At 42.5% G+C, this 22,479-nt stretch overlaps 1 protein-coding gene across 2 annotated transcripts in view; it reads right to left on the reverse strand.

Annotated features, from left to right (window-relative positions):
- Positions 1 to 1,467: 1,467 nt before the first annotated feature.
- LOC119005327 (nuclear factor of activated T-cells, cytoplasmic 1-like) overlaps positions 1,468 to 22,479 on the reverse strand; it is a 70,809-nt gene continuing 49,797 nt past the window's right edge. For both annotated transcript variants that reach the window (XM_037072852.1, XM_037072851.1), the window contains one exon: positions 1,468 to 3,445. In XM_037072852.1, coding sequence (XP_036928747.1) covers positions 3,390 to 3,445 — 56 coding nt within the window. In that variant the 3' untranslated portion in view covers positions 1,468 to 3,389. The remainder of the gene's footprint in view (positions 3,446 to 22,479) is intronic.

Here is a 22,479-nt window from a genome sequence, read left to right on the forward strand (position 1 = left end):
ATATTCCACTGCTTTAGTTAATCTACTTGACTGCTGCTTGGTGGAAACTATGGCCCAGAGTCATCTCTCCACTGTGTCAAAGGGTACGGTGCTGTCAGAGGAAGACTAAGGTAAGGAGACCAGGGTGCCAGGAAAAAGGGGCGTGACTGCATCTGTAAATAGTGGAGCTATTTTGGGCTTACCACGGTCATACAGGGGAGCACCGCCTAGGCCTGCCTTCTGTCACTATGGGGATGGGCGCTTCATAACTTTGCTGGATGGAAAAAGTCTGGAGGACTGGCAGGTGGTACACAGGAGCGTGGCACAGCTCCCATGGCGAGGAGCTGTTTCACCTATAACTAGCCACCACTAACAATACTCACCGGAAAACACACAGGCCCCTGCTTGCACTCCACATATCAGCAGCCTGTTGCATTTGATCCAGGTTAAGTACAGTGTAGGTTTGTTTATATTTGAGTTTCAAACATGAGTGGAAGAAAAGACCCAATACCACGAGCCATTTTTGCTGGCAGTTGCATAGGAAAATTGTTATGTGTGAAACACCTTTATCTATTGTGCGGTGGTAAGAATCATATGAAGTAAAATTGAATCCTGTAAGTAAATAAATGAAGGTTGAAATTAAAGCAAAGATTATTACTGTGATGTGCCCCAAAAATGTGTGCAGAAACTCCCTTCACTTGTCAATGTCAAACTGTCTCCTTTTCAGGTTTTATTGGCGATATAGGTACAGGTTGGAACAGTCTGAGGTTTACTAAGGTCAAACTATATAACAAGAAAATCATTCAGCCACGTTACAGTGAAGGTATTAAAACTAAAGCACAGCCACATGGGCCATGCATGCAATAGTCAAAGAGTCAGCATGAATTAAAGTGAGAGAACAGCTAAATCCATTATCAACTAATCCATTAGATTAATCCATTAGATCCAGTGCATAGGATTCAGAGGCAGAAATTGAATATTGCATTAGCAGGAATGGAATAATATTCATTTAATTCATTTCAGCTCATTTCATTAGTCTATAATTAACTGAAATCACAGTGTTTTTGAAAATGATAATAAAATAAATTCATACATAATGTATCTTAATTTAGGGAATGTGTGTATCTTCTTTATGGAAGATGTGAACCTAAGCCATGATGTTCCCTTAAACAAGCATTGTTCCTGCAATTGAGACAAATGCAACACTGACCAATAAGAGGGCCTTCTGTGTTTTTCATGTTTTTAGCAACCACTGTAAGGTGGGCACCAAAGGGAGGGGTGATGAGGGGTATTCAGTTGGTCGCAATCTGAAACCACAGAGCTCTATGAAATCCTGCACACTTGACCTTTAAAAATGTTTGATGTCAAAATCTGAACTGTTAGAATTAATCAAGAATATGGACTTAATTCAAAAAGATGTTTATGAATAAAAATCGCTCAACTTAATATGACAGAGGAATTGAAGAGAACTCAGATTTTATAGGGTCACCATTATGCAATTTATTAATTCATTGTTGAGAACACATTAAATGCATTTAAAACACATTTCATTTTTCATAAATATTTCATATTAAAGAGAAATATGTTTCACCATTGTGCCTACACAGAAAAGCATTATAGAGTTGCAACCATCATGTAGCCAAGAAAGAGCGTAAGGCACAAAATAGAAACCTTATCCATATACACTTTATTCATGCTATTATACTATATGTTGAAAAATCTATTAGGAAGCTATATTGTAAGCTACTGTCAGCTAAATGATCCCCAACATTATTACGATGTGCATGCTCCGAAAGACAGGTAACATGGGAAAGACTGCAGCTGTGTGCAAGAAGAGTCGGCGTGGGTAAGTTTATGACACAACAGTGGAAGTCAATCTACAATATTTGGTCTGGAAGCAAGAAAAATCTGCTCTGTTTCTACGGTAAAGTGCATAATGTTTCTTTTGTACGGGGAGCGGCTCTACGCTAAAGTCTCCGTCAGGAAAAAAAAAAAAAGGAAACTCGGACAATAATTTCACCAAAGATAAAATCCTTTGGTTTACTCAGATCAATTATTGCCAACAGTAAGTAACAGTCCTGCCAACTCCTCAGTGGAATCACCCAGATGACGAGTACAACTGAGCCTGTGGCATACTTAAGATTATCCCTGTGCCTATTTACAAGCAAACCTGCAGTGCAAGAAGTAACAGACAAGTATATCATTGTCCACGAGTATTTCTCAATTAAATTCAGCAGGTAAGCATACCGTTGTTCAACTACATCTTATAGCTGGGGGAGAAGAAATCTCTGATACCTGCCTTTATAAGCCCCCGCGACCAGGAACTGTTGTCATAGGATATGTTCTATATATTTCTCTGATTGTCTGTGCATCATTATGTCACGGGTTGGTTGGAAGGACTGGAAGACCAGGGGACAGGATGATAAAAAAAAAAAAAAAAAATAGGCACCAAGGTGAAAAGCATAATGCAAGGGTAGTAGAAATGGTACAAATCATATTGGGGGGGACAAATGGAAAAGAAAGCTAAATAGCAAAACTGCATGATATAAGCATAAGGCATACATAAGTGTAAGTACATTTTCAAATACGTGTTTATACAAAAGAATATCATACAATAACATTCAGTATAAATGAACGATGAGATAATAATGAGGAAGCAGGAAGAAAATACAATTCTAATCTATTCACATATTCCCTACATATTTTTTCCAGCCTTTTTATTCTGTTTCCCTGTAAACAAATCGTTGAAATGATACAAAAAGCTCATATAAAAACTTCCACTTTGGGTCGCAACCAACAGTTTGCATTCGTGTGACTGCTGCTGCTGCTGTTTGCTGTCAGTATCACTGCTGTAAGGCACCGATTCGGTTGTTTTGCGGACTGACGGCACGAACAAATGAACCAAAGTGTTGAAGCGCGACACCTGCTAACTGTCCCGTTAGCTCGTCCATGCATTAACATATAGATCACACTCGAAAAAAATGGAGATTGTCGACGACAGATCAGTCTCATTGAGCTGTTTGGTCCACTAAAGAACATCTGGTGTGAATTTTAAGGCAAGTGTAGTCATTTACTTTGCCCCTGATTTCACTTCCCTTTTTTTGTAAATAAGAAACATTCATCTGTTTATTCAAATGGAGCTCGCCAGTGATTGTCAATGTGAGAGTCTGCAGCCGGTCTCTGCGGTGACGAGGAGCTGATGGTCAGGTGGGAGATCCCGGTCAAAACTTTATTCTTCATCGTCTGGATCTCTCGGTGGTATTTAATTTGTCCTCTTTTCTTTTTTCTTTTTTTTTTTTGTCGATGCTGCTGCTGCTGTTTGAGTGTGTGTGTGTGTGTGTGTGTGTGTGTGTGTGTGTGTGTGTGTGTGTGTGTGTGTGTGTGCACTGCTGCAGGAGGCTTCTGGTCGTCTATGCGTGAGTGTGCACAGAAATGCTGGAGAGGTCATTCCTGATGATCTCGTTAACTGCAGAAAGACAAGAGGGAGAACAAGTTGCACGTCATTATTAATTAACCACATTTCAAAATTCAGACAAGCTTTACTGGCATGAATGTTCGAGCAACATTATCGCCAGCGCTAATGGTTATGTTTGACACAAGAAAACTAAATACATGATTATAAGATAATCGTTCCACTTAGATAAAGCAGTTTCTGGCCGTCTGGGAGATGGATAAACCCAGGGTATGTATGATTTAATCTTCTGAAGACAACCTGTCCCTGATCATTTCAGTATGAGAAGAAGTGCTATTCTGTCACATTGAATAACCATTCAGATGATTAAAATACTATTATACTTAATGAACAGAGTCAGCCTACAAGTCACATAAGCAAAGTTTGTGATCGGAGGGTTTGTCATCCCTGCCAAGGACCCCACAACTCCAGGGCGTCAGAGAGGTCTGGACCTCATGTCTCCGAATGATGTGTGCTGATTTAAAGGGACCCACCACATACTCTACACACTGAGACCAGTTTACTTGTCGAGTAAAATAACAGTGGTACGATGTCTTATGTAACTGTGATAGGGGTTTTCTAAAGTCTACAGTTGAGTGACCAGTCAATTCAAGTCACTGTCTTGATGACTCGACTTGGACTTGACTTGATTGTCTGTGATTAGTTATGCTTGAGTATTCGATCTCGTTCCATGGATGGTCATTCAGGCTGAATCTGTTAATAACTGAGATATTCTCTTAACAGAACTGATCACTGAATTTGATGACATTTGGGTTATTTTTACATTACATTTATTTTGGTGGATTAAAATGTTTATGATACACATTCAGTTCAGTACTCGAATACTTAACTTTGGCCAACAATACAACTTATGAGACTCGAATGACTTGCCATAGACAAGATGAAATGGGTTTTGGAGCAAGACTCACTGTGAACCAAAGCTCAGGCTTCCATTCTGTTTTAAATCTCTGTTTCTCTTCATAGAAGAACAACACTAAAACACTGGAGTGCCCCTTTCTTTGGAATTTCTTTTTGAATGTCCATCACAGCAGCACAAATAAACAAAGGGCCTCCTGGTGGATCCTGCTTTATTTCCTAATCTTGACAGTCTACACCTGGTTTAAATGTCTTTATCCTCTCAGCATCATGCCTGTATGTTTCATACTGCTAAATGGATGTCAAATCAATTAATGTAAACACACTGGAAGGAAGTGTAGGAAAACTGTATACTTTGCACAGCGAGATCATAATGGAGGGTTTAATATGGGCCCAGCAGCTCATCTTTGCCCCAGGCCTGAGGAGCACCCATGAGCCCCTTGGAATTGCAAGGGTAAGAAAAGTGATCACAAAGTGCCTCTGCTTGCTCCGGGATACACAGTATGCGAGGATATGTGTGTTGGATTTTAAATTTTGCCTCCGTTTAAGGGCATCACCTGGCATTTTGTTCAAACTTCGACTGAAGATGATGTAACCCTTCGTGCTCGTGGCCTCGCGGAGTCACATGAGGCGATACTACGCTAAATTCTTGGCATAGATGTGGTCAAGTTGAAAAACACTGGATATCAGTCACCGCAATCCAAACATATCACTGTCGCTGCCAGCCTCTAAAGCTCATATCGGCCCGCTACACACATCTCTGTTTTCAACTCATCGTCTTGTCTTTCCTGCTCCAGTTCCTGTGCCCGCGCCTTTCCCACAGTCGGGCAGACACGCATCACTCCCTTGACTTTATCTGCACTGTGTTCTTTGGCAAAACAGAGGGAAGTGACTGCGTAGATGGCGAGGACCTCGAGCCCCGTGGCTCGGCGCAAACAAGAAGCTCCTCAGTTTGCAGAGCTTGCTGTGATAAAGTGGGCTGATGTAGACAGAGAGAGAGAGAGAGAGAGAGAGAGAGAGAGAGAGAGAGAGAGAGAGAGAGAGAGAGTGAGAGAAAGAGAAAGAAAGCAAGAGTCTGGTGCAACCACCATTTGCACTATGGAGCCAAGACAGGAAGTCCACCCACTCTGAGGCCTGAAGTAGGCCCGCAGTCTGTTATCACTAGATACTGTTTGGTGAATGGTGCATCTGCACTGATCGAGACAAAAACATCAACAGGAGAAAACAACATGGAGTCAGTGCTGGTGGTGCCAAAGAAATGTGAAAGAATTACATGTTTTTTTGTTTTTTTTGTATAATAAAGGTACTGATGTCAGCTGAACTGGCCTATGGGAAATGAAGTGTAAAACACCACTGCAGTAAATATACTTATTAAGAAGGATGGAGGCAAAAGTGTAATAGATATTTTGCCGGACTGATTGCGCTTATTAAAAGAAAATGGGCCACACACTCAGCTATTCACACACACACACACGCACACACACAAACAGGTTGGTTGGGACTCACCTCCTTAACAGGAGGAACTCCCATCGGAAAAACCCACCCTGTGCCAACACTGCTGCCTGTTTTCAACTCTGTTCCACTCCAGGCTAAACAGGCATTTACATGCCGAGGCTATTTTTAGCCCTGCCATCGCAGGACATAAAGGAAGTGCAGGCACATGTAACAATTAAATGATCAAACTTTAATGTCACTGCTTGTCTCTGTCAGCCGACGCAAGGCAAAAAACGGCTCCAGGTGATTTTGGAGAAGGAAAAGGGAAAACCCAACAGCTCGTCAGGCAAAAAGCCACAAATGTACCCTTTATTTTTCTCAGAGGAAAGCACTGGCTTCCTTTCTTCTTTTCAGTCACCGTTAAAAAAATAGTGACGTCTCCTCCGCCCACATATTAACTGCAGTGTTATTTTTTTCTGCCTTCTATCAACTGATATTTTCCATTGGCATGCCCGACGATGTTCCGTTCTGACGAAATGAGTGATACAGAGCATGAAAGGTAAAGCACTGGCCCCTGCACTTTCATCTGTGTGCTCTGTCGGCACTGCGAGAATCTCAGAAACAGGATGTGGCCAACTGTTAGACCACACCACAACACCGAGCTGCTATTTATAGCTGTTTAATAGGTATTTGGTTGCAACAACTGCTGAGAAACGAAGAAAATTGTAAAGAACTGCTCCTGAAACCTGAATGACACATGCACAGGTAATGACTGTGAATGAACACGTGCGCACATATATATTCAAACCCTTCAAAATATCCACATTCATCCACTTCAGTTCAATCAAGTCAGAAGTGTTGAGGATTTTTTTCAGGTTGACATTTGATCTTGTCCTGCCCGGCTCTGTCTTTTCTCCTTCCTAAGTCAAACTCTCTCTCATGACAGCTCCTCATTTTTGAGTCTCACCTTCCATGAAGTGACGAGATAACCACAAATATTCAGACTGAGAGAAGGCAGTCAGACATGCTCGGGGAACATTCTGTTCAGAGTGGAATTTGGCTCCAATAATTCAAAACTTTGCATAATATGGACGGGCAGGGGCACAGTGCGAGACCTTCTCTATTAATAAGGCCTAGTAAACCTCATTGTAGCGTGCCAGAGGGTTGTTTTCCACCTTCGTGACGCACTATATATTCCACCTATATGCTATTGTAAAAATATTGATATGTTCTGCTGTGCAACAAAGATGCAAGGTCTTATGTTTGCTGCCAGATACGTACATAAATGAACTCTCTGTGGCCTGGCATCCCTCTCAACAGCAACTGGAAACTTGTTTTGTTTTTTCTTTTTTTTCAGTTGCCCAGGTTAATAATGGAAAGCTGTAACTGGGAGGATGCCCTCTCATGAATAAACAAAAACAGCGGAAAACTGCACAGCAAATATTCCCCTGTTGAAAAGAAAAAAAAAAAAAAAAAAAAAGAAGCACGTGCCCTGCTAGCCTTGGTTAAACAGACTGACATCCTTTATTAGCCGTAGTGCCGGTGCAATCAGCAGACCGCAGCCCGAACCTGTCGGGACTTATACTTAAGGCCGGGGCAGCGGGGTGATCTATTTCAGGGGCAGGCGTGAGAGTGACATAAAAAAAAAAAAAAAAAAAAAAAAAAAAAAGACTGTTCAATGGACAATTCAGCTCCTTTGTGAAAGCCTACCAGTGTTTCTTGGCCGGTGGCTCGCAGCTAAACTCCCCCACTCCATCTGTAAAATAATTTGTCTGTATCGAGTGTTGCTGAAAAGGATTTGCTTCTACCTGTGGAGTGATGATACATATACGCAAACCATACGGTACGGTGTCAACTTTTATAAACTGACACAATGTAACACACACAGGTGAGCAACAATGTGCTCATGTGTGACAGGTTTGTCTGAAGCCAACCATAACAGAAGGCCCGGCGGGATTTCAGACCAAAAATAGCCCAGGTTTAAAAAAACACGAGGGGCATGTTGCTACAGGTACTGCTGAGAATATACAACCCACACTAGGAAGTCACGTTTGAGTAACATATCCATGATTACGACAGCTTAACAGAAGACATAATACTGAACAGTAGTGTATACTATGACTGTATAAGCAAAAAAAAGCATGTCTGATTAAAACCATATCTAATGTCGAAATGATGTGGTGAACTGTGCACAAGCTTACTGAACAATGTGACAGGAGCTATCCAATGAAGGGTGTGAGGAACTAGCCAACCCAGAGCCCCTATAAATACTGCGGTTATGTATGTTTGTTTTGTTTTTCCCTCTTGTAGTTTGAAGGATAAGTTCCCCCAAAAATGAAAATTCAGTCATTATCTGTGAATAATGAGGTGAGGCTCCAGAAAACTTCACCCGACTTTCCATCCGCAGGAGGGCGAGGTCTGAATGTTTAATTTTCTGGTTGACGCATTGTTTAAGGTCAGATCGTCTGTTTTTAAAATCCAGACACAGCACTGTCTTCTTCTCTCCACCTTGTTCACAGCAGCGGTGACTACGTGTTACCTGGCTTCAGTCTTCTCCACCATCGCCATCTTTAATGAACCGACGGTCAAATATGATCACCAGACCACTTATAAATCTAAGAACAATATTTAGAAATGAGGTCTCAGGTGTGCAAAGCTTTATATAAGGGACTGATACATCTCCACAAGTGTTTTCACTTTGTGTTTCTGATATTGTGCCATTAAGCATTTTGAGGGAGAGGGCTTATTTTGCCCCTCACCCGTCAGTATTGATTTGACTCAATGTTTGTCATGTCAGTCAAAGAAACAGGTCAGTTTAAGGGTTGTTTTAACTAGGTCTGGCATTAGAAGGTGATGCGCTCAAACGTTTTTTCCCCCCAAAGCATCAAAAACAGGTGCTACTGACTGAAGTTATGGTACTGCAGTTCAGCCTCCTTTTTATTCAGTAACCCAAGCCTTGGTATCATAACTTCCCTTGGCTTTCTCTGAGAGTTCAGCGTGAACCTGACCCGCACTGGGGATTTAGTTAGCGTTGTTAGAGGAGAGCGCTGTGGAGACGGGGTTCGATAAAAGCCGGGGCTTCCTCGGAGCGCAGAGGATGCCCTCTGGTTTGGTAAGACGCAGAGCCTCCAGGAGGTTCCTGCTGTCGTAACACGATCGCCCTCAGCCAAAATCCGCCCTGACTGGCAGTGACCTGGCAGAGAGCGACTTCACCTTCCTCAGCTGACGAACCCAAACAAAACCCCTGAACCGATGGAGGCTCCCTGGCAGGGTCTCTGGAGGGCACCTTCCTGAGCTGTCCTCACTTTCACTGCGTGAATAAACCTCCGCCGTGTTAGGGTCAAGGACCTTCACACTGAAGCAAAGAGAGGGTGTTTCCTATGCTTGCTTGTACCTCCTGTAGTAGCACACCAGGTTAGTGAGAAAGAGGAGGTAGCTTCCTTCTATTGTGGCACTCAGCGACGCTTGAGGAAGTGAGCGTGAGTCATATGAGCTCTTTCATACAAACACAGATAAACGGCGGCGGCGGAAGATCTGTGCAGGAGGAGACTGGCTGCAGGACACACTCAGCGCTGAACCTCATCTGAACTGCTTTCATGTGAAATTGATTTGGTGGGGGAAGCCAAACTAAAGCTCAAACTTGCTGGAGAGAGACAATTGAATTTCCTGGTACATATTACTTTTGTTTCCCCGCTATATCAAATCTTCTCTCGGCCTCAGCAGAAACACTTAATGGACAATTTGCAAGCCGCCCACGCACGGCTCAAGCGGCTGGACGGACGGAGAGGCTCGGGCCACGTCACGTATCTTTTTCGCCGATAACTTGCAGCGTCCAAAACAGGAGGAGGTCAAAGGTCGGAACGCACGCATAAGTGACAGACAGAGAGGAATTAAGATGGAGAGCGTGATCGAGGATGAGCGAGACACAATCATTATTCCCACAGATAAACACAAATGGAAAGAGACAAAGTGTTCCACTAATGCTTCATCATGATAAAGTGCTTCATAAATTCATCGGAGCCTCGCAGGTAGACAGCCTCTAATCCATCGCCGGGATCCCTTTGGGCCTAATGATGTGATGATATGTACAGACAGCATATTTCATCCCCACAGCTAGTCTGATGTGTGAAGCCCCAGGCTTTCCCATGTGGAACCACTCAGTCTCCACGACTGACAGACGAGATAGAGAGAAGAGAAAAAAATAGAAGGAAGAGGAGGGAGATGGTGCTGCAGAGCGAGGGTTTGTTTTTTAAGACAAAGCCGAGTTTAACCCCGAGAGCCGAGGTTTTACAGACCGCCCCGCAGCCCTGCAGGCCAATTGCTCCTTAGCCTGCTGAGGTGAACAATGGTGCCGGGAAATTTGTGATTTGGTCTTATAAAGTGAAAGGCATTGTTACTTCTGAGGGCAGAGCGGACATGCCACTCAAATGTGTTCCGACCGTCCAGCCGAGAGAAGATCTGACCTGATAAAAACTGTTGACACGCTCATCTCAGACGCCTTCAATTATTACTGAGCGCTCAAAGCAACAAGCTTAATGAGCAGCGCTGTGGAGCTAGGAGATCTTGGCAGACCTTCTTTGCCCCGGGTGTTGCCTCTCAGGCAACATAGAGGCTTAACCACCTTAATACTGGAGGTCGGCTGCATACAAATGTCCAGACTCTTGCAGACAGGGTTAGCGGGAAGCTTGTGAATGCCGAGGGCTGTCTGAACCCACAATTCATCCAGTCCACAAGGGCCATCGAGCAGACTTTCTGCAGAATTCACCACTGACTTCACCAAATATATTACCCACAATCCACTGCAATATCGACTTAAAAGTGTAGGTTTTCCACTTGCAGACAGGGAGAACTTTATTAAAGCATGACTTAAATCATCTAGGCCAGAAATAAATCTTGGCGCCAAACGCCATTAAAACACAGAAGTACATGGAAGTTTAGGCTAGAGAGATAATCAGATGCATTTTGTTTTTGTAGTCCTTAGGCCTGTCTAGAAGAAGTTTATATTGCAGTCTCCTGCCCTCTCAGCCTTCACATGATGACAGTGAACACAGCACAGTACCTACGAATGACGTCTGTTTAGTCTTAGCTTTGTTGTTACACCCACTTCTGAAACCAATCCTCTAGCTACAAATAGTGTGTTAATGTGTGTTTATGAACCAGAGGCAAGATTTTTATACTTGATTTTTATACACAGGGACCCAGAGCAGATGTGCCAAAAGGAAGAGTGATGCAGTCATTGTGTGTAGAGTGTAAACAGCAGGAGCTCTGACGTCACCGTGGAGATTTCCAATCAATACGTCTGCTGCTGTTTTTAGACGAGGTGCTCCTGTCTCAGTTGGATTGCAGAGCCGGAGCTGCCTCGAGAAATCACGATGACATATTGTCTCTGCGCCTCATGCGGAGAGACAAAGTGGTGCTGCGAGTCGCCGATGTGCCTCATTGTTCGGAGGACATGCTTTATGGCCCTCTGCGGCCCGCTGGATCTGACACGTTGCCAAAGCAAATGACCCGACCCAGGAGAGAGTTTAGGTGCCTGCCTGGTCCAGATTACAATCGCCTGAATATTAACCAGAGATGATGCGATCCAGGCTCGAGAACAATAAAACAGCGGTGTCCCGAATTAGGAAAATCTAAAGACAACAACTTTTACTAAAAGCCCCGCCACTGATGTGCTTGTTTTGGCCGCGGCGGTGCATAACCTTCGTCTTTGATCTCTCATGGTGTGCTGTGCCTCTCCCCTATCTCCCCTCACTCTGTCTCTCTTTGTGAGCCTGCCACTTCCCTCTCCTCCTCCTCCTCTCATTTCCTCCCGGGCCCAGGAGGCCGCGGGTGTGCTCACTCGAGGTCGGTCTCCTGGGAGGATGAGGGGGAGGTGTTTACACGGTCGGAGCTGCTCTCCTGTGCCCTCATCACTGACTTCTGTGAAATCATTGCGCAGTCGGTGCAGACTGCATTGCGAACGATAACAAACTAAAGAATTAAAGAGAAAATTACTCTTTTTTTTTTCCTTTAAGTGGACACAAAAATCTATCCTTGAATGCAGTAATAGATGATTATGCTGCAAAATAAAAGGTGCTTTTCACAGCCGAACAGAAGAAAAACAAAGTTTTTGCCCATTAGACTGAACAAACACATTTTTTTCCCCGAAATTTTCAAAATTCATATGAATTGGTATAAGCTGATATAAGCTTGATCATCCATCTAAGAGTTGTTTCTCAATACATTAACCTCTTCAAATTAAATCATGCTTAATAATATGTAAGACAGGTTATTGCCTTACTCTGGACATGATTGGTGAGCGTTTTTTTTTCCTTTGCAGATTGTTTCGTTCTAATGATTTTTGGGCCACAATAAAAGGTCCAAATCCAAGCTAACTGGTTTGTGCAGGTTTCAGTCAGCAAGCCACGTCCCTATGGACCGAGCCACTCGCCCACCCCCCCCAAAAATAGAATATAATCAAAATTAGCAGGTGCTAGTTTGCAAAATCCACTATGTTACACCGCCACTTTGTTTCCATGGTAATCCATGGGCAAACCAAACACTGGCCCTACGGTGGGCCTTTCACATTTTCAGGGCAGGGTGAGATGAGTGAGTTCAGTTGGTCACAGTCTGCAATTTCACCATTACATGCCACTAATTCTTACATATTGGACCTTTAAGTGAGGTGCCCTTAACTTTGCTTGAGTAGTTCCATTTTCTGCTACATGTACAACTACTCAATTACAAAATAGAGGCAAACGTTGTACTTTTCACTCCATTACAAGTATTTGACAGCTTGAGTTATGAGTTACTTTGAAGACTAAGTTTGTAACCAAACATAACTATGAAGTAATAATAGCGACCATGATAATAATTACTGTGCAACTTTATTACACAGCATATAAACTATATAAAGTGGTTAAACTATGTTTACCAGCTTCTACATAAAGAGATTAACACGTTAAAGCATCAATTATATTAATGTTATGTACTTTAATTGAAATTTGCCAGTTTACAGGATGAGAACTTTTACTTTTTTTAATATTGTAGTATTTCTGCACTGTGGTAATGCTACTGTTGTTGCTAAAAGACAACATCTGGGTACTGGGTAAGTTTTTCAACGGAAAAAAAAAAAAGCAAAGGAAGCCACAGTTCCGCCCACACTGTTTGATTGACAGGCGAGGTCAACAAGCGCAGTGCAGATCCTCAAACGCTAAGCAGCGACATGGCACACTCAGTTATTCTGATTGCACACTTGAGTTTTGATTGCGTTGCGCTGTGAAGTGTTTGTTTAGCTGCAGATGAACAATCCCACAGCAGAGCTCCACAAAGTGTTTATCAAAAGCAAACATGAAAGTAAGAAGTTCGAGAGCTTCTGACAAAAAGTATGTATGGATGACTCAAGACTGTGAGAAATCAAAAGCTCAGTTTCACACAACTGGTGGAGCACAACCGCATAAAGCAAACACCCCAGCCCTGAAAACACACCAAGACTGAGTGAAACACACACATCTCTGTGATTGAGATATGCGAGGAGACAGATTCAAACTCTTTGCATGGCTCATTACCAATGGGTTTATGGTAAAATAACTCAGCCATCTGATAAACTCGTTGTGATTGATTCAGAATTAGAAACGTATGCTCCTGTGGAGTCTGACGCAAGACGGCTCCAGATCTCACTGGTTCTGAAAATGGCACACAGTGTGAAAAAAAAATATGAGCATATTGAAACAATCATACTTCAGCGGGTCGCAGCCGTCTGAGTGAGAATTTGGCAGTGCACCTGCATATAGTGCGATTTACGGCTGCATTTGTATCGTGCCTCTTTAAATCACCTGTTGCCTGTCAGTTGTTATGTGGGATTTCAGGATTGTTTTTCTTTTATTTATACATAGAGAAACTGTGTTTGCCGCGTCCAAAAACGCTTACCTCAGTGCAAAGCTTTATTATTCACTATCCATCACAGATAGATGGCTCAGAGAGGCTGCTTCCTGTTTTTTAATGTGCATGCCTGCTCGGTGAGTGTGTATCTGCACATCGCGGCCTTTGGTGAACCCATCTGTTTTGCACTCTGCTAGCAAGAGTTTTGTTCTGTAAGGATGCCAAAACTTCGGGCAAACATTTGGCCTCTAGGAGATAGTAGCATGGCTTTTAGACTCTTTTCATATTATTCAGGTCTAAGTGGAACTACAGCACAAGAGACAATCCAGTGTGCAAACTTGCACTTGAAGTCTCTTTTGGGTTGTGTCACGGCCTTGGAAAGCATGCTATGATGAATGTAACATGTCTGCTGATTCTGAAGCTTGCAAAGCCAGTGACCACTGTTCAAGAGGGTGTTTTAACATTTCTTGGCATGAAGCACCTGGATGTTTAGTAACAAGATTTTGTGAGAGATTTTGTCAGTGCAGAACCCAAGGCTGCCACCGTTCATGGCGAAGTTACAGTTGTAACAGTTGTAAGCGTGAAACGACGGGACATTTTTGATGAAACCTGTGACGTTTTACTGCCATGTTTGCTGTGAAAAAATCAGATATTCTCTAACGAGATGTCAGGACATTTGCAGCTGTAACCAAAACGTGATCTTGAACCTAACCAACATGAAATAGAAAACTGAACCAAAAGAAACATGAGGTTGCAACAAAGCGTATGTTACTAACATTTTATTCTGCAACTGGCTCGAGCTGGACAGCCAGTTTCTTCTTGCAGGTTTCTAACCCACAGTCAGAGAGGAGGCAATGAATAGTGCGCTAACGGTAACTAAATCTTAAATAGCTCCTGCTGCACACACAGACATGGCCTCTCTGTTTTCACCATCCCTGCTGAGCTCCAGTGATCTGACTCTGTACCAAAGCAGAGTGCGATCTGATTAACACTCTGTCTGCTGACCCCGAGAGGTGCCCTACAACTTGAAATCCTTGACGCCTGCAGGGACTCAAAGAGACCGGAGAGGAGGTCACCTCAGGGCACATCATGGACTAGTTCACGTAGACCAGTCTGGGAGCAGGATAGAGGCCATCTTGGCAAGCGCTCGACTCCGCTATCTCCTTTCCGACACCCTTGACCTCGCTTTTGATTTTCACAGACAGAAACCTTCACCCATCTGGAGACTGTATAGTTTAGTTTTCATGTGTCAGAGTCAGATGAAATGGGCTACTCCTCCGGGTACAGCAGGTGAGACGGAGACGTTTGCTGCCACCTGTAAATCATACTGTAGCGCCACATTTTCACCTGCTTCTGTTCGCGCCGCCTCAAATCATACAGTCGCCGGGGATTAGGAAATGAACCTGCTACTTAAATGCCTTAACAGAAACAAGAGCCTGCTACTTCACTCCATGACGCAGTAAATCTAACTGATTTAATTAAAGTGTACGTGACATTTTCATTCACACTGTGTTTGGGCGCTGAGCCTTCCAACTCGAGCTCCCTGCAGATTTGACATGGCTGATTTACAACATGAGCAGAAAGACACGTCTTGTGTTCAATTACTAGAAGGTCTAACGGATTAGAGAAGTCTCAGAAGAGTCAGTTTTCCCTTTCAGGGCAGAAAAACAATGGGACGGTGCTAATAAGTTGTTATTAATTGCACTGAATGATCGTGTTAATGGTTAATGAACGATTCAAAAATGTATTTTACCAAACAGAGGGCCTTAAAAGTTGTTGTATCAATGGCTTATAACATTTCTTTAAAATATTAGATTCATACATAGTTACAATAAATAAACTCCTCATAAAAGGTGCCTTATTAGACCAACCCTGAGATGGGAACAATTAACTTAAACCGCCTGTATTAAGCATTTATAATATATTAATAATTTATAATTGAATGTCTGATACATAATTAAGTGAATATATTCATAGCTAATCAATTATTGTAATGCCCTATAATTAAGCTACATATGCGAAATAAGTAAATCTTCATTGTTGTACTCGTTAACAATTCCTTCCTTAAAGAACTGATTGATAACACAGTGTAGCAAAACTGTTATCATATTCGATGCTTATTAGCATTAGCATGAGGCATTAGCATGCCCTTTCAATGTATTGCAAAAACACTTATAACGGCTAAAAAATGTACAAATCCTTGAAAAAGACAGGTTCACAAAGGAACGCTAAGCATGGAAATTCTACTGGAAAAGAAAAAAACAATCAGTAACTCAGGGTCCGCTAGCTGGATATCTACAGTGGCTTTTAGCTGCATCTCATGGCCTTCATCAGTGGATACGGTTTTTGCAATTAGAGTGATGAAGAAAAGTACAGTAAATTAGTGCTTTGTTCATAAAAGAGAAATTTATATGCAAAAAAACTGATACCTCTGTTTTAATGTATTCTCATTAATCATATTTTTTGTGCACTGCAGGAAATGTCCAACATGTTTTGAAAAACATGTCATTTTATTTTATTATTTTTTTTGCACTACTTTAGTTGTGGCAATGAATCAAATTGGTGTTGGGTTATAATTGTTTCCGATAGTGTTTGTTTTGGGATTACATTGAGTAATTCATGAATAAATAGGATACACAACTGCACTGATATTTCATAGTCATAGAAAACATGAAGACTGGGGTTAACAACTGTGTCAGCATATTGTCAGTTTTTGTCATACTATATTGTGATTTTTTATTTATCTCATTTGAGGCATTGTTGTTGCTGTCTTTCTCTCTTACAACTATATTTCAAGTGTGTTTTACACTATTTCTTATGTTTATATACCGTTTAGAAATCCTCATTAAAGGATGCAGCCGTGAGCCTTGGGGAGGTAACATAAAGGGCAACTGCAAATTAATTTGAAGGTCATTATACATGAAATTTTAAAACTGCAATATTACCGCAGCAGCACTTAGTTCCAACCACCTCAACCCTTTCTTGAGCTAAACACCTCAGAGCTGAGGTTTGTGTACTACCACTGTAGCCTTTCATCGTTTTAATCTCTCAGTGCCTCACACTATAAAAAAGGCTTAGTGAGCGTGAAAGGATTTCCCTGTTTGTTCGCATGTTGTTTTGAGAGAAACTGAGCTCAGCTGAGTACAATCAGGAGAGTCGGGGGACCCGTTGAGGTTTATAACCACCGTGGGTCACATGTCAACAGTAGGACACTTACAGTTCAGTGGTTATGATCATTCCCTCCCCTGAAGTAAACCCATTCACCCACTGCTTGGTAAGTCTCTGCACTGCGAGCGGTCACTGGTGGGAGAGGAAGAAAAATGTGATCTTTAACTTCTGCAGTGTTTATCTTCCTTTGACTCTCAGTGTTTAGGTTTTAACAGTTGTAGCTGTGAAAGGTACATGCACTGTGTGTGCGTGTGCGTGCATGCATGCATTTGTGTGTGTGTGTGTGTGTGTGTGTGTGTGTGAGCGTGTGTGTGTGAAGAACAGGGGCAGTGGGAGAAGCTGCCAGGGAAAATCACCAAGATTGCATGCTACTTTTCTTCCACCTCAGTTTTTCCCCTCTTTCTCGCAGTCTGTCTGTCTGTGTCAGTGTCTCCTTTATTTCTATGGCTGACCTGCTTCTTCTCATGCTCGCTGAATATTCCTGGATTTGAGGACACAAAGTGTATGTCCTGACCTTAAAATCTCCAAAACTAATTTACATCTCATGACTCACGGCTGTCCCTCCACTCTGGGCCCAGATATCACACTGTGTGTGACACTAAGAATACAGCCATTCTGTTTTGGCAAAGAGATCTATTGAGGCTCGCATGATGATAATTATTTTAAACAAATTCCTTTTTTTTGCACTTTGCCTAAAAGGCACTCTATATATGAAATATTCAAAAATTACTCATTACATCTGCAATTCAAAACAAATATTGGGCAGCACATTGCTCAAGCAACCATTAAATGTTGCTGATGTCAGCTAGTTAGCTCAGTTAGCAGCGCAGCTAGCAGTCCAGACTGGAAATTCCCTGAGAACTGGGTGGCGTTCTCAGCAGCTTTAAATCGCGATGTGTCGGGGCTAGCTGGTTAGCATGCTAACTTTAGCATGCATTACTGCAACACAATACATAGATGTCAGAACTGTCATTCAGATTCTGTCAATCATACGGCCCCTAGCTGCACGGCTAACACGGTTACTTTGGTGGGGTATGAATTATTGCGCATTGCACCTTTAACCTGCCTGTAACATTAAAACAGATGACACTTGGTTAATCTATTGGGACAGATTCTACCAGGACACATCAGCATCTTTGTTTCACTCCCTTTTCTACTTTCCTTCCTCATGCGCCCTCCTCATCTCTCCCTGCAGCTCCCTCTTTATGGCCATCCCTCCCACCCTCTTCTCTCTGAAGTATCTGCGCATGGAATGGACGGCGAACCCTGCCAAGAGTTGCAAAACCCGACGGCTTTCCCCATCCCACCCGGCTGGATCAGGCCTCTCTGTTGACATCCGTCGCTACAGGATACTATTTCACTGAGCTAACAAATTTCAGATGGGGAGCTGTTATTAAGTGGTCTGGGATGGAGACCTGCTCCTGTTTACTGATGCCGCAGGTATTTACATCCCCTAAATACCAACCAAAAACACTGCGACTGCTAGGGGCAAGTAATCTGACAGTGTGGTCGCTTTGTTCAAATGGCAGATCCCGTCCTTGAACCACATTTAACTGTCCATGACTGCTTACGTGTCCTTCCCGTCCTGACCCCTGACCTCCCAGAAGAGAGTCACAAAGGAAAAACGTGTCTTTCTGCAAATCAATTGTGCTTGTTTGGTGTTTGGACTGATGTGCCTGGGCTGTATGAGTTTTCCATGTGCTCATATGTTCAATGCCAGCAGGAAATATCCGAGATTCAAGGCAAATTTATGGTTTCTGTGACTGTGCAGTGTTTGTGCTGTTCACAGATATATCAGTTGTCTCCGCAGAGGAACAGTGTTTTATGCAGTGGTGGTGAAATGTTTGCGGGGATTACAGTCTGTTCTTTTAATCACAGACAAACCAACATTTTCCCCTCTGATCATCTGATGCAGAAAACAGTTTAAATTAACCGTTAAAGCAGACCTGTTATGCCTTTCAGTTTTTTTCCCTTGTGTTTTATAAATGTTCATTTTGCATGTAAAAGCTCTTCATAGTTGAAAGGATCAAGGTTAGCGCTGACAGAAGCTCCTCTCTCCTACAGACTGCACTTCTCCTGAAGCATCTTAGCAGTAGGCTCACTTTTAATTCCGTGACTTTGCGGCATCACGCAATGTCACCATGTCATGTATTTTTGCATAGTTTATACCTAGCGGCTTGATTTAGCAGAGTTAATCTGTTGTTGTTGGCGGTGCTGGGTCAGACGTGTGTGAGTTGACCAATCAGGCTGGGTATTCTGGGTCAGGGCTTAAAGAGACAGAGGCTAAAACAGCGCGTTTCAGACATAGTATAATGTCTCCTTTAAGTTTAACATGATCCCATGCAATGGTGTACAAATATCACGCAGCTTTTGAGAACACTATACGTACCATTTTCTCACATTTTAAGCTTTTCACACAGTTAATGAGTTTAAGGCATTTGGGACAGGACAAATTCAGATGACCTTCGACATTCCTCATCATCGTCAGATTACCCTTGTAGTCATGGTAACACATATGAAATAAGCGGTTAACGCTGTGTAATAGATGCTGTTAAGGTTAGGGTTTAGGCAGGAAAACCACTCGGTAAGGTTTCAAAAAAAGATAAGAGTTATGTTAAAATAAGTCTCATCCAGCTTCCCCCACATGCAGCCTTTCTTGCTTTCTATATTACGTCACCTGACATTTTCTTTCTCCATGAAATTCACCCCTGAAATCACACGCAAACGCAAAAAAATAGTTGTGATAATACAGAAAATGACTCAAGACACTGGTGTGTTATTTATATGCCAATTGGTGAGACCAGGCAGTTAAATGTAATAAAAAAATCAAGTCAGCATGCCTAAATCACAGCCTAAACACAAGCTTCAAGTCCCAGATAACGAGCTCGCAGGCCTTGTGGGGGGAAAGTGACTCTGCCAGATCATCCTGTCAGAGCAGTCAGCCGCACTGACATTTGTCATATTATGATTCGGTAATGAGAGTGTCTGGCGTGAGGTGGTAGCTCCGCGATCACAGATACACACAGGAAGAGTCCAGCCAAGCCGCAGGCCCTGTCTGAGTCCTGACCTGCTGTGATCCGCGCGGCTCGGTGGCTTTTCAACGCGTGTTTCCTAAACCTCAGAATGTGCGCCACATAAACCGGGCCTCTGAAGCGCTGTGTCAGGAGAAACTGCGAGAAATGCATGACATATGATAAACTGAGGGAATATAGCTTTAACGAGGAGGCTAAAAGATGTGCTTTTTTACCCTGTGAAATCCATTTTGCTATTTAAGTCATTTGCGTCCCTGTTGATTAAAATTATTAATCTTTTTTTTTTTTTTTTTTTTACACAGCTTGGAATATTGGACGCAGATCTTTACGGTAGCAAAATCTGCATCACAAAACAAACACTAAACCCCTTCGAAATCAAAGTCTCCCATCTAAATGTGTTCAGGGTATCAGATCCCAGACACAAAAGTAACCCAATTTGTTTAGATAATTTAGCTGCAGGTTTTCAGCAGACACATTCTTTCTCAGTGACTGTGGATATTATGACGGAGCGACTGAAACCAGACCAGATCCTCTGGCTCGCACACGCACACATGAAAGCCAGCGCGCTGCCGTAATGAACGGATTGAATTCTTACAGATTCATCTTGCTGCACTTATCAAAACTCGTAATATTTCCAAGGGTTTTTACAAAGTACCAGAAATCAAAGCTCTAATACTGTGACCCCATTGCCACTGTCATGTGTAACCACTTAGATCCAATTATTTGCTAAACTGCCAGTAATCTTGGGACAATAGTGTCTGCAATTGAGTGGGTTTCATAATATGTTGCAAAAAGGAAAAAAAAAAAAAGAAGAAAATCTGATCGCAACCAGGAATCTAGAGGCTCAAATGTTCAGCCAATGGGACGGAGATAAAACAGATGCAAGAGAAAAACAGAGGGCGCTAAAGTAATCCAGAGGAACTCTACCGCTGCATAGGCGCCGTGATATTCTCTGGATTCCATTACCCCACTTCCATTTTAATGTCCACACTTTATATTAAATACTTATGTTGTGTTTGAGCAGACTGTTATCTGCTTTACAAGAGTGACTTCAACTTTCCAACTGTGCGCTGCTACAGAGTTGAGGGAGGTTTTTTTTTCACCAGTAGGTTTTGGCCGCGCTCCTCTTTTCCGACGTTATACGACCGCAATTAACAAGTTTGTAAGATCAAGCGATGCGTTTGTTCCTTTCAGTAAAATTTTACAAGCTAATTGATCAATTAATATCTTACCCGAAATCCACCACAAACCAGCTGGACGTACACGAGGGGTCCCCAAACTTTTCTCACTCGGAGGGCCAAAACTGAAACTTCAAGGGCAACTCCACCGAGTTAACACATTACAGTATGTTTGGAGGTTTTGTGGAGTACTGCCACATTTGTATTACAAAGACTTTCGTGGCTCCAGAGGAAGCTGCATGCAATCTCATAAACTGCCTCCAGTGATGGCTAAGTTGAGTTGTGGGTAATGTAGGTGTCAGGTTTTGACAAGAACAAAGAATCGTGGAATAAAAAATTGTGATATCTCCGTTGCTACTGTATCGATTCTGATCATTTGTTTTTACCATCCATAATGATTCCAACAGGGGTGCAATGCTAGTCTAGTGGACTGCTTTTCAAAACCTGGCGCCTATACTACCCACAATGCAACGTAGCCACTGAGTGACATCAGTAGAGGCAGTTTATCAGATTACATGCAGCTTCCGCCAGAGCCACAAAATGATTAATACTATTTTTTTCACATATGCAGTAGCACACCCCAAGACCTCTAAACACACTGGCATTTGCAAAATTGGTGGAGTTACCCTTTAAAGTAGTGGGCGATAGGCCAGAAGCAAATGCCTGTTGTATTGTATTTTACTGTTAAGCTGCAAAATAGGACCAGGATCCTATAAGTTCACTTAATTGACAGACTTCCAGTGCCAGATTAATAAAATAATTAACCACCATGGATATTTTTTACCTTACAAGAATAAAACAGAATGAAGGTTACTAGACTTTTAAGTTGCCTTTGGATTTTTTTTTTTTTCTAGTAAAACGTTTGGCGGGCAAAATCAACCTTGTGCTGGGCCAGCTCAGGCCCCGAGGCCCCACTTTGGGCAGCCCTGACATAGATCTATACATTTGCTACTGAGCTCCCCTCTGAGTACTTGGTGAGGTCTGTAATATCTGATAATGGGTAGTCAGAGTCCTAGCTGTTCAGTTCGCACAGTAAAAGTAATGATTTTTCATCCTAATGAGAAGAAATTGAATCAAATCTATTGCTGATCCCTAAAGTGTAGTTGTTGATCCATAGCTGAGGCGGTCAATGACTCGTAAAGTCCAATCACAGAGTGCAGCCGCCTATTAATTTTTCCTATGACTATAAAAGTTCTCCAGCAAGCCCAAACTTTTACTTATACCTCAACATGTCAGGAGCTGCCAGGAAAACAGGATTCCTAATGTGAGAACGCGGCAATGACAACAATCGTAAAAAAAAAAAAAAAAAAATCCACATCCTCTTTGTAGTTATAAATAATAAAAGAGCCATCACCCCGCTGCTTGCGCCCGTCAATATCACTATGTCTAGAAGGAGACTATGTTCTTGGCATTGCACTTAACCACAAGACAGCCTTTCTTTCTGTGCACTATTAGCTGGAGCTTGACCTGCTCCCCAAAGGCCGGAGGGTCGTAGGTGGAG

This window comes from Acanthopagrus latus, chromosome 17, assembly GCF_904848185.1.
Source record: "Acanthopagrus latus isolate v.2019 chromosome 17, fAcaLat1.1, whole genome shotgun sequence".
Classification (NCBI taxonomy): domain Eukaryota; kingdom Metazoa; phylum Chordata; class Actinopteri; order Spariformes; family Sparidae; genus Acanthopagrus; species Acanthopagrus latus.